Source organism: Lutra lutra, chromosome 13 (assembly GCF_902655055.1).
Source record: "Lutra lutra chromosome 13, mLutLut1.2, whole genome shotgun sequence".
NCBI classification, from domain to species: Eukaryota; Metazoa; Chordata; class Mammalia; order Carnivora; family Mustelidae; genus Lutra; species Lutra lutra.
This window is the reverse complement of record NC_062290.1, coordinates 59,550,280-59,562,856: the sequence shown is the minus strand read 5'-3', so window position 1 is coordinate 59,562,856 and position 12,577 is coordinate 59,550,280. Positions and strand designations below refer to the sequence as shown.

At 53.1% G+C, this 12,577-nt stretch overlaps 2 protein-coding genes across 2 annotated transcripts; both read right to left on the bottom strand.

Moving 5' to 3' along the window:
* Positions 1-5,207: 5,207 nt before the first annotated feature.
* Positions 5,208-10,857, bottom strand: SPAAR (small regulatory polypeptide of amino acid response). The gene has a single exon (XM_047700685.1). The coding sequence runs from the start codon at positions 6,383-6,385 to the stop codon at positions 6,152-6,154; it is 234 nt and encodes a 77-aa protein (XP_047556641.1). The 5' UTR covers positions 6,386-10,857; the 3' UTR covers positions 5,208-6,151.
* Positions 10,858-10,993: 136 nt separating this feature from the next.
* On the bottom strand, positions 10,994-11,965 carry HRCT1 (histidine rich carboxyl terminus 1). The gene has a single exon (XM_047700684.1). The coding sequence runs from the start codon at positions 11,798-11,800 to the stop codon at positions 11,462-11,464; it is 339 nt and encodes a 112-aa protein (XP_047556640.1). The 5' UTR covers positions 11,801-11,965; the 3' UTR covers positions 10,994-11,461.
* Between the last annotated feature and the right edge of the window lie 612 nt (positions 11,966-12,577).

The window sequence follows — 12,577 nt, the reverse complement described above, 5'->3', positions numbered from 1 at the left end:
ATACTGTAAGACCATCCCTGGACATACATGTTTGCACACACAGTGTGGGTATTTCTGTGTATTGGGATGGCTGGAGATGCACATTGCCCGACACACAGAGCCTAACAACCCACGTTGTTACTCTTAGCCTATTCCCAGCAGCATCTGTAAAGCATGATTTCTATCTCCACGTCCCTATCTGTAGGGTTCTCCTACCCCCTGAGCCCAACTGCCTTCTTCTGCTCTTCAGATGCCACCTGACTCAGCCAGGACTGGGGTTACCTAGAGGAGCAAATTCTAGCCTTAGTCTTGATGAGCAATGATGGTTAAGCCAAGAGTGCTTTGCTGTTGTAACCCCAAAGTCAGTGGCTTAAAACAACACATTATTATAACAAATTTGTTATGTAGATAACAAAGGTACTGTCTTACAGTTCTGGAGGTCAGAGTCCAAACTGGGACACAGGGGGCTCTAGTCAAGGTGTTGGCTTCCTACCTGCAGGCTCTCAGGGAGAATCTGTTTCCTTGCTTTTTCCTTTCCAGCTTCTGGAGACTGCTGGCATTCCTTGGATGGTGGTCCCTTCTCTCTCCAAGTCTTTCTTTGACGTCTCTTGCTTCCCTCTTTCACATTTAAGGATCCTTTTGATTGTGTTGGGCCCACCTGGATGATGCAGGACAACCTTATTTTGGGGTCATTTGGTTTTCAGCTGTGATTCCATCTGCAAGAGTAATTCCCCTTTGGATGTAATACGACATATTCGCAGGTCCTGGGGATTAGGATTTGGACATCTTTGGGAGACCATTATCATGCCTAGCACAGGCACCAAGAGCCTGAAGTTGAGAACAGAGCCCACATAGGAGACTCCTAAGGAGTTTAGATGTATGTCTGAGAAAAATCCCTCTGGGGCCAGGTGGGCAGTGGTGGGGTAAGGCAGGGAGGTCAGCCGGAGGGTATTACAGTGGTAAAGCCCGTGAAGGACAGCAACAGTGAAGCCCTGTTCACGTGTGGATTTCCCTGGATCTCTTACTCTGAAGAAGAAAGGGGTCTTTGCCATACCCAGTCCTAAAGAGCAGCCCAGGAAGTCTCACCCTGATGAACACGAGTGGAACCTCAGCCCTGACCCAGCCCACCACGGCCTCCTTGAGGCTTCACACCTGCAGGGGTACAGGATTCTGTCCTGTTTTGTCGAGAGGAAGTCACAGAGCTGGAAGAGCCTCTAAACCCAGCTGTCAGGAGGGGCTCACCCCTGCCCGGCTTTTCCTCCACATTCTTGACCCTGCAACCAGGGAGGTGTTCCTTTCTGGGACAGGCTGGATTCTGGAGTCAGTGGGCCATTAAATAACATGTTTTCCGGAAAATTACCTTCCTTAAAGGAAACCACTTGTTCCAAGGAGTAGAAAAGGGTCATTGTGCCTTGCCAGGCCCCCACTCTCCTTAGGACACAGCACAAAGCTTCTGTCTGGGGAAACCCAGGGCAAATTAGATCCCCAGGTGCTCTGGCCTTCCCTTCATTCTGAAGATAGCAAATGGGTCTGCTGACAGGTGGCCAGAGGCGGACCCCATTTATGGACAAAAAGGACAGTTGAGCTTTGTGCCTGTGGGTTCCTGCCCCAGCAGTGCTATAAGACATTGGGTCCGAAGTGCCTCACAGTGGGCAGCTAGGTTCCTCAGCTACAAAATAAAGGGGATGGGGTGGCTGTGAGCACTGAGATCTGTAGAAAGCCTGGAGTTCTGCACATAGGAGATGTTGAGTAAGTAGGAACAGGTAACAGCAGTAGAAGGAACAGAGAGAACACTGGATTTGGAAACTGGGTTCAAATGAGGCTCCACCCCAGATTTCTCAGGTGACCTTGAGCAGCCCCTTCCCTTGCTGCCACCAGATAAACACTCCTGGCTTTGCTGGCATTCTGGTGTCTCTGTCCTTGCTGCCAGCCTATTCCAGAGCCTCCCCTCCCTCCCACCCCGCCCTTACACAATTACACAATGGGCTGCGCTGGGCAGAAGGGCAGGAGCACTGGGGCTGCCACACACCACACCACACACACAACACACACCTCATGCACATACATACCCATGCCACACACATCACACACACACTTCACTCTCACACCACATAGCCCATGCGTGCTCTGGCACCCACACACTCCACAAACATAAGAGAAGTATGATTATAGGAGCTGCTTGTCCCTTCTCTGGGTCATCCTTCCCCACTATCCTATCCCAGCTACCCCATACCCATCTTTCAGCAGATGCTCCTGCTTCTCTGAGACAATGGACCATCCGGCGTGACATGCTCATCTCCCTTCTCCCCCAGACAGGCAGACACACAGCAGTTATCCGCATCCCTGAACATCCTTCCCAGCACCATTGCTGCATCCACACACCACCACCTGGGCCTGACCCCCCCAGATCCCCTTCCTGAGTTCTGCCTCCCAGGCCCATCCTGGGGAGCCCTCTGTGGGTCTTTTCCTTGCTGGTGTACTGTTAGTGTCTCCCTCTCCAATCCTCCTTGCTCAACACATGCTCAACCTCCCTCCTATTCCTAAAAATAATAATCACCGTTGCCTCAGTGTGGCACCATTCTGGCCAAAATACAAAATACATGGCTCCTCTTCCCTTCAAATTATCTTCAACAGTAACCTCTCCTTCCTCAGCTCCCAATGATCCAACTGCCCCTGCACGCAGAGCCCCTGCACACATGCACGCACCCTAAACACACCACTGTAGGGCCACTCCCTTCACTCCACTCAAACTGTTCTCACCAAGGTCACTGTCAATTCTCATGTTGCAAAATCCAAGGTCTCAGCTCTGTGCTCACCATCTTCAGCCCCCCCACCCCCGAAGCTTTCAACCAGCTGACTCGTCCTCTCTGAAAACCACTTTCTCCCTTGCAAGGTTGCCAAATAAAATATAGAACACCAGTTAAAATAGATTCTCAGATAGACAACAAATAATGTTTTAGTATAATTATGTCCCACATATTGCATGGGACATACTTATACTAAATACTGGTTGGTTGGTTGGTTGGTTGGTTGGTTTTTTCTATCTGAAATCAAAATAACTAGATGTCCCGCATTTTTATTTGCTAAATCTGGCAACCCTACTCCCTGCTTCTCTGTCCCATGTGCTCCCCACCTTCCTACCCCTTCTTCAGCTGCTCCTCCTCAGCCCCCACCTTAGGTCAGCCTGCTCCAGGGTGCTGGCCTTGCCTACCTTCCCTTCTCAAGCTCCTTAATCTCTGGGACAGCTTCTCCCACACCGTTAAGCCCAGCTCCACTCGCGACTGGCCTTGCCCAGAGTCTCGAAAGAACTTTTCTCTAGCTCCTTTGTAGCAACAGCAGATTGCAGTGTTGGGGGGGAGGTGTATGTGTGTGCGCTTGGAAAGACTACCTGCCCAGAGCAACGAGCAAGGCTGCCTCTTTGTTGCCTTCATCATCTATTGCCCAGAAACATGCTGGCCAGATGTGTCAAGAAGCGCTTCCCTTGGGAGCTGGCTGTTGTCCAGCCTCATTTCCTCCCACTGAGCTGCCTACTCCCTGCCCCCACATGTTCTCTGAATCACCACTTGTCCTGCTGCCTCTGGAACACCCTTTCCCAAACTCTCCCTGTTGAAGTGCCCTCTTTTCTTCAGGTCTAGCTCAAAAGCCACCTCCTCCCAGTTTCCCCTGGATCTCCCAGCTCTCCCTCCCTTGAACACCTGAGTATGTTATCTGCAGCCTTGTCCAGGTCACTAAATTAGGAGTTCACCAAGTGCTGGGACCATATCTGGTTGACTCCCATGTTCCCTAGGCAGAACCTGGTACACAGTCAGTGCTCAGCCAGTGTGTATTGAATAGAGAAGTGAATGACTAAATAAGAGAAAAAGTGACAGAATGAACGAACAATTGCTTGAGTAAGGAAGGAAGGGAGACTTATTGAGCAGATGGAGTGGATGGAAGGATGGATAGATGGATGGATGGGAGGGAGAATGGATGAGTGGATAGATGGGAGGGAGAATGGGTGGGTGAGTGGGTGGATGAGTAGGTGAATGGGTGGATGGTTAGGTGGGTGAATGGGAGCAGGTGGGTGGATGGATGTATGGATGAATGGGTAAGTAAGTGGATGGATGGATGGGTGGATGGTAGATAAGTGGGTGGATTAGCAAGTGAACAAGTGAGGAAAACTCAGGGCTTGACAGACTGCCCATTGCCTGAAGAGTGAGGTCAAGCTCCCCACCATTGCTTTGTTTTCAGAGTCACGTGATTCCAGCCTGCAGACCTTTCTTTCCCTGACCCAGAGAGGTTGTGACCATGCAGCACAGGGACAGAGCTCCAGGCCTGGGTCCTGATACTTGGGTCCAGCTGAAAGGCACCTGACCTGGACCAGAGCTGACTTTGCTCACCCCTCCCAGACCTTGCACTTCTATCTCTGCCCATCTGGAGCTTCCATGCCCAGATATTTCTTTGTGTCTAGATATGCTCGCCTACCTCTGATATCTGGGCACATCTGAGAACAGGCCCCTGCTGAGTTCTGAAAAAGTCACCACCCAGAACCCCTTCAAGGAAGGACTTCAGGGTCAGCCTCAGCCGCAGAGCTGCTTTGCCGAGGTCAAAACTTGGGGGACAGGAATGGGGGTGGGCAGCACTCAGAGACCGAGCAAAGGCAGAAGGTGTGTATTAAGGGCCTGCATTATAATTTGACTTTTTCCTCTATCTAGTCCTGCTTTCTCCACCCTCCCCTCACAGATGTTGACCCCTATAAACATCTTATACCCCAAGCTTTGTCTCAGTATTCATTTGTGGGGAATGCAAGCTGCAACAGTTCCTTTCCACGTGCATCTACGAAGGCCCTGTTTGGGAGCTTTCGGGTCCAGAGTGACCAAGACAAGCTCCCAAGAACTCTTGTTCCTGGGCTGTGCCTTTCCCTTCCCCATTTCTCCTATTCCATCCCTCTCTACCAACCTGACACTCTCCCTGTCCCCTTTCCCCCGCTATACCTCTGCAGCCCCAAGCCTCTCTCTGAGAGTCCTTCCTGTGGCCAAGATGGCCTGTCTAGGTACCTTAGAGCCCAGAACCTTATCAGGGTCAGTTTTGCCACCCTCAAAAAGAGTCCTAGGAGAGCCATCCATTCAGCCCTGAATGGACATATGAGCAAGGAGACCCAGAAGTTTGCACCCCTCAAACTGTACTCTAAATATGGCACAGCATTTATTTCCCAGTACAGAAAAAAAAAAAAAAAAAAGCAGATTTTCTGTTAATAAAAACTGAACATCTCTTTATTTGTGATGAAAACAAGAGCTTTGTTACAGGCTCTTTTGATGTAACATAACATTTTAACTTATTTGGGATTATCTTTCAGTTCATGATTTTTCTATCATTCCTAATGATGCAAGTCATTCACGTTCTCTAAGAGCACAAGTGACCTATAAGAAGACAGTAATATAGTCTCATTCAAAATATGTTCAAAGTCTTCTTTCTGGCTTTCCTGTTAATCAAACAGCTTGTACTTTCTGTGACCATGTTTTTTTCTCTTCTGTTTCATTTTGTAGTTTTCAACACTGGTTCTTGAGAAACCTATATAAGGATATACATTTTCAATAATAAAATAAATGCTTCGTTCCCAAGGAAGCAGTCTTTTGGTTGCAGAACTGCAGGTCTAATTTCAGACAATCGGCAGGGGACAGGTCTCAGGGCTGAGTTCTGTGCGTTGTGCCCTGGCAAGGAACCAAACGACTCCCTCAGCAGAGCATATAAAAATGTAAAAATGTACACTCGAGGGCACTCTTTCTTCTGGTGGCAACAGAACCAGTTTCACAGGCATGCTGGGGTAACCTGAGTGAACTAGCCCTCTGTTCCTGATAAACTCCAGTCATACCACCGTTAGTCTGTAGAGCTGGCCCCCGTGCAATCTGACCCAGTCACTCACTCTTCAGGCCTCCCCTAGGCCCCATCCTGTGGGCAGGGGTCCAGCTGAGTTCTCAGGGGTCGGAGCTGAATTCCACCTGGTCCTGGCCCTGAAGATCTACCAGGCTGGCGGACACACAAGCTGGGATGGGATGGCACAGGGAGTTTGCCGAATACAACAGGCAGAGAAGGCCAGGAAGGCCAGACTTGAAGTAGTGGAACAGCAGGAAGGCTTGCTGGTGGGTGAGTGGGTCTGACCCCCAGCAAAACAAATCCTAGGAACTGAGAGGCCTCACATGAAGGTCCAGAAGTCCTGGGCACCCACCGCTGCCGCAGGCTGGGTATGGCGACCCGGGCCTGTGAAGAGAGAAGCCTCCTGGCGAAACGTGGCTACCGTGAAACTGTGGCCAAGGCCCCCTTGAGGATCCTGGGCCCTCGAGTCACAGCTGAAACAGCACAGGAGGCAGGTGATGGCTACGGTGACCACAAACAGCACCGCCACCACTCCAATCACCGCTGTTTCCATGGCCCGGCACAGCAGCTGACCGGCTGAGCAACCAGGGGTGTGTCTTAGAGTCTTAGCTCCCCATACGCACCAGGTGGTTCTGGGTGGTAGCAGGCACCCTGCTCTTCGAGCCGTGCTCCTTGTGGGCTCCTAGGCAGATGCTGGTCTGAGGCCCTGCAACACGGCCCCACTAGGCCGTTGGGCGCTCCGCATTGCACCAGTCAGACCTCAGTTGGTCTCTGTTACTGTTCTCTAAGCTTCTGGCCAGGATCCCAAGTGCCGTGGTCAACTCCAGTGGCAGCTCCTGGAAGAAGACCTATCCTGAAAGATGTGAGCTCAAGACTCCCCGGACTTGGAGGGGCTGAGCAAGAGGGAGCAGAAGACTTTGCTCAGAGATAACCTTGCCAGCCGGGCCCTCTGGTGCCGCCTACCCATTTCAAGAGAGTTTGTCTGCTCAGACAAAAGACAAAATACTCCCCCTCCTGGGGCTCCAGGATGAGCCTGGGCTCCTCCCCCGCAAGAACCTTGGGCCCGTCCTTGAGTAGGCCTATCTGGCGCCTCCTGAGCTCCTGGCCTCAGGCAGGAGGTAGGCAGGCAGGTGGGGAGGAGGGCAACGCCAGCCCTGGGCAAGGTCGGGGTGGGAGCGCTACACGGTCACCTAGAGGGCCATGGGGCCTTCGGCGGGGGTTGCAGTCCCTTCCTACATGGGACTGGAAGAGGGCTGTTTAGAGAGGGCGGGCTACGCTCCCCCCAGGACCTGACCCGCTCCAACGACTAACATCCGAGCTCCTTTGCCCTGTAGTACCTGTTCCCGAGAAGCCCTCTTCTGCACGGCCTCCCCCCAGTCCTCCTCGCCGCAGGCTCACTCAGCCTGCTGCCCACACTCAGGTGCTAGGACAACTTACCCTGGGCTTCCCCGAGTGACAGCGCTGGCTGTACGCGGTGCCATGGCCTTCTGACCCGGGGGCCACCCCACGGGCCACCCCACGGCACACTCATCCCTGGGTGCTACAGCCTTTGTCCTGCTTCCGACAAGGCTCCGAGATGTCTGACGAGCTGTGAGCACTTCCTGAATTCCTTCCTCCGATTGTGTGGGCCCAGGACCCGCACAGCTGCCGAGCCCCCTCGGTGACTGCACTCACCCCACCCCCACGCACACCCACGCCGGCCCTGCCCTGCGCAGTCGCAGTTGTGTTCTCCGCTCAGCCTTTCCGGGTGAAGGGTGAGTCCGGCCCGGCCGCTGAGTCCGCCGGGAGAGCTGCGTCCTCTCCGTCAGTCACAGCTCTTCTACAGCTAACCCCCTGCCCTACCCCACTTCCAGAAAGGAGGCTCTACCCAAACTATGAGGAATAGGACAGAGAGAAACAATGCTTCCGGGTGCCAGACACAGCCAGGCATTAGCTCATTTAATGGTCCAGCAACGCTGGCAAGTGATATTGTCTACATTTCACAGACAAAATGCAAATAGTGATAACCACCTGCCTGCAGCCCACTGCTGATTAGTCGTAGTGATAACAAGAGCACCAAATGGTTGAAGGGGAGGCTTCCCTCCTTTCCCTCCTAGCTCAATGTTCTTCCCGGGTACCACAGGGCCACGTAGCAATCACCTCTTCCTGCGGCTTTACTGATCGGAGTGCGAAGACTCAGAGAGGGCAAAGGGCCAGCCTGAGGTCACACAGCCTGGGTCTTTTGCAAGCTGTCCAAGGCCCAGTGAATTTTCTTAGTACCAGTTTTAGGGAGATGCTTAAGCACAGAATGAGTGACTATTGGGACTCCATGAAGCCTGTCAAACTCACTCTTCCTTTTTCCTGGAAGAGCTCAGGGCTCTTCCTCTGTGTGAGCAGTGCTGGGCAAGCTGGGCCTGTGGCAGGAAGCTGGACACCTCGAATTGTTGCTATTAACTGGGGCAACCAGAGCAGAGAAGGAAACATGAACCAATCTGTGGTGTGTGGTTTCAGACTGAATTACCAAAATCAACTCACCAATTCAGGATGTAGAAGGCACTAGAGGAATCAGGTTTCAAGCTGAGTTATTTGTTTTCTGACTTCTGGTTTGCCTGTTCTTTGTGGATGCAGAAGAGTGGGAGGCCATCTATGGTAGATGTGTGCTTTTCAGCAGTTTTAAACTGGAATAAAGGGCAATTGCTCAGCCCTCTTATCTTCTCCCTTGTATGGGTTTCCTTATCTGATTCTGAGATTTGGGGGCCCTTCCTTGATTCATCAGTAAAACAGGCCTTCTGGTCTGTTCTCACAACAGGCATTCAGTATTTGAATGGATGCTGGTGGCACAGTGAGAGGGACCTGGCTTGTGTTGTGAGGACAGGCGCAGTCTGCTCTGAAGGCCTCTCGGGGTTTCACGTCACACAGGCTGTCTGCCATGTGGAATGACCAACACGGCGCCTCAAGCCCAGGGCAAAAGCAGCAATCTCATAAAGAAGGACGAAGTGTAGATGCCTTCACCACAGTGCCTGTTGCGTCCATCCCCCCACAGCCTTGTGTCCTGTGACAAGTGGCAGCAGCACAGTCAGGCAAGCTAGAAAGATCAAGACAGCCATACGTGTTTGCCCACAGCTCAGAGATGTCCGTACTAAGGGTTTTTTCTGGGTATGTTCTCTTCTTCTTGTGACTATTGTCATCCTGTGACATACAGCCACTGCCCGTGGACCCCAGATGCCATACGACTCTCCAAGATAACTATAACAATCACTTAGATACGTACCTGTCCTCCCATATCCACCATCAGCAACTGATCAGAAATAGACCACATCCCACACTTTCCCTTATATTAGCAAGGGCAAAGATGATGGCAGACATCCAAGAGCAGAAAGGAGAGAGCTGTCCCAGAGACTCCAGGCCACACTGAGGTAAGGCAGGCCATCTGAGTCTTGGGGATCCACAGAGAGATGAGGGAGAGGGGATGTTCAAGCCAGCAGGCCACACATGTCCTTCTGTTAAATGTTTCCCCCTTCTCCGACCCCCAACACCGGGGATGGAGTGGGAACCCAAGCTCCCTCAGCAAGGCCCCAGAAGCTCAGAGGCTTAATCCTCTCGGGGCCCTACTGCTATACTTGGTGTCCCATAAGCCCCAAGTTTCTGGCAGTGGTTATTCCAATCATATTTACTTTTCCAGAGAGCACAACGTTCTGAGAATTTTTCCTGAGCATCTGTTGTGTTGGCTGGTTCTGCGCTGGGGGCCGGGAGCCCTCAAAGTTTCTCAGATCTAGGAGGGCAGGGGGCCCCTGAATCCTGCCATAAATCTTGGGAGAAGAAGAAAATGTGATCGTATTCCAATAGAACTAAAAAAATAAATACTAAAAGCAAACTGGAAGCCTATGGGAGGGAGTGACAACTTCTTCTTGAGAAAAGACTCAGAGAGGGGAAGGTATGAAGTGTTTTCTGGGGCCAATGATGGAGCAGCATGGACAGGACAAAAGGAGCAAGGGGTAGGAACTGGATCAGGGGGCTTTGAATAGACAACCGAGAGGCACAGACTCTCCCCCAGGATGATGAGGGGTTTCAGCAGATCCCTCAGACCATGCACAGACGCTTCAGAAAGGGCAGGGCGGAGGGGGGGCACAATCCAGGCTGGAGGGACAAGCTAGGGCAAACACAGGAATGCAAGAGGGGAGGAGGATTTGAAGGACACGGCAGAGATAAAATCAGCAATACCTACTGACCCATGGCCCAGAAATCTAGTGTGGCTGTCAGTGTGAATCTGCCTCCCTTTCCCCCTCACACCCCCCAGCCCTCACAGAGACTCCACTGGGAAATAGAAAAGAAACAGGATGTTCTGTTCCAATGAGTCACCAGGCCCCTGACTTTCTGGCCTATTCTCAAGCCCCTCCCCACCACCTCTCCTGGCCCCCAAGGCTCTCCTCCCTCCAGTTCCCACCCAAACACAGGCTGAAGGCCTCAGAACAAGATTTCCTTCCTCCCTGTGGAATTCTGCCAGCTATTCGTGGGATATTTGAAACATGCCTCCAGGCTTTCGAAAGAAGGAGTCTCTGCTATCCCATTTTAGGGATGAGGCAACTGAGATCCCGAGGAGGCAAGCACTCTCCCAAGGCCACCTAGCACCACCTCCTCCAGTTAAAGAACCTCTCCATCCCTCCGGTATACACAGGCATCCATGGCACAGGAAGCTGGAGACTCAAAGCTTGGGTAAGAAACCCTGACCCAGTTACCAAGGAAATATTTAATTCAACACAGCCCACCGAGTGAGGCATCTGCAGGTCCCAGAGCTCAGTCTGCCCTGGAGATGGGCTGGGAAGATCGCTGGAGCCCTTGGGGGCCAGCCTGGGTGGCCTCATCCCTCTTCTCCCTGAGCCCCTGGACTGCCCCACAGAGGCCCAGAGCCCTCTGGTACACAGAGAGCCCTCTCTGGGCGGGGCCGCATGCAAACCCTAAATCCTCCCTCAGAGCCTGGGTCCAGAGCTTTCTTTCCCTACTACCCTTGGAGCACCACAGGTCCCACCCAGGTTCCCCCAGCGCACAGCTGGCCCTCCAGCACCAGGCAGAAGGCACCTGTGTCAAGCATTCACTTCTTGTCAGAGACGAAGGTCCCAGGGCAGTGCAGACACATGCCTGGCTGCTCCCTTTCCCACCTGTGTTAGTCAGGAGCCTCTTCATAAAAGCTTCTTAGCACGTTTTATTTTCTTGCATCAAGGCATAAGTGAATTGACCTTGCAGCCTCATATTGCCTTCTCTCCAAATACAAGGGCATTGCTGGCCCCTCCCAGCTAGCCCCCTGGCCAGTACGTCAGAAGACAGCCCCTCAGAGAGCCCTGCACATCTTCTGTGCGTCCACGTGCACCGACATTCCCTGGGAGTTACAGGCACCAGGTGACATCTGTCCCCAAAGGAGACCCCTGCTCTCACCCCGTTACCCTCCAGTGTGCGCAGGGCCACCCCCAGTGGCCCTCAGTTCTCTCCTCATCGTACCCCGGGGCGTAGTATGCAGAAGCAGTCCAGTAGGAGCGGGCACCCTCCCCAGCGTTTCCTGCAGAGAGGCGCCCCTCTGCAGGGGAGCACAGGGGTCCACGAGTCCGGAGTCCCAGGGACAGTAGGTAGGGCAGGCCTGGGCTGCCATTCACAGGTGTCAGCGGCGGCCTCGGCGGGCATGGTGGGCATGGTGGTGGGCGTGGTGCTGGTGGAGGTGGTGCTGGTGGAGGCCCGCACGGTGCGTGTGAGGCACGTGGCCAGGATGATGGAAGTGGTGAAGGTGTCCCAGGTGGCCCTGGCGTGGGAAGAAGCAAGGCTGGGCCCAGCGGACGCGGTTTCTCCTGGCAGCCGGTCGGTTCCTCTCCACATCCACACGGAGGTCCTGCTGTCCGCGGCACAGGCAGGAGGCCAGCAGCAGCAGCAGGAGGACGGCCACAGCAGCGCCAATGATCAAACCCACGAGGCCTAGCATCTGGACGCTGGACGGGCCTTCCATCTGGCAGCTCCTTGCTGCTTTCTCCCCTTCGGCAGCCTCTGCTCAGCCTTCACAGTCCCGGAACCTTGTTGTCTCGGCTCCCGCGGGCTGGAGAACAGCCAGGGAATGTGGGCGCAGCCTCTTTGGCCGAGCTGCCCTGCAAGTGTGAGGCCAAGCGACTGTTAACTCTGGGGAGGTCCATGGGGACGCTGGGTGGGAACAGAGGCATCAAGCAGGGCTGTGGAAGGAAGAGCCCTGAGACTGGGGACAAGAGGTCCAGGCCCCCCACCTCTGCCACCTGGCCAAGTGACCAGGCCAGCCCCCTCCCCTCCCTGGCCTCAGCAACCATCACTCTTAGATGGGACAACATAGCGAGTAAGAATGTGGGTTCTGGAACAACACAACTCATTAGCTCTGTGACTGTAACACAAGTTACAGTAACACAAGTACTGTGTTAAGTAACACAAGTTACTTAACTTCTCTGGCTTCAATTTCCTCATCTGCAAAATGGCCAGTAAGAGTACTTTCCAGGGCACCTGGGTGGCTCAGTGGGTTAAGCCTCTGCCTTCGGCTCTGGTCATGATCTCAGGGTCCTGGGATCGAGTCCCGCATCGGGCTCTCTGCTCAGCGGAGAACCTGCTTCCTCCTCTATCTCTCTCTCTGCCTCTCTGCCTACTTGTGATCTCTGTGAAATAAATAAATAAAATCTTTAAAAAAAAAAAAGTACTTTCCAGCATACACAGGGTTTTCTAAGGACTCAAGGGGTTAAGATTTACAAAGCGCTTACTAGTCCCTGAC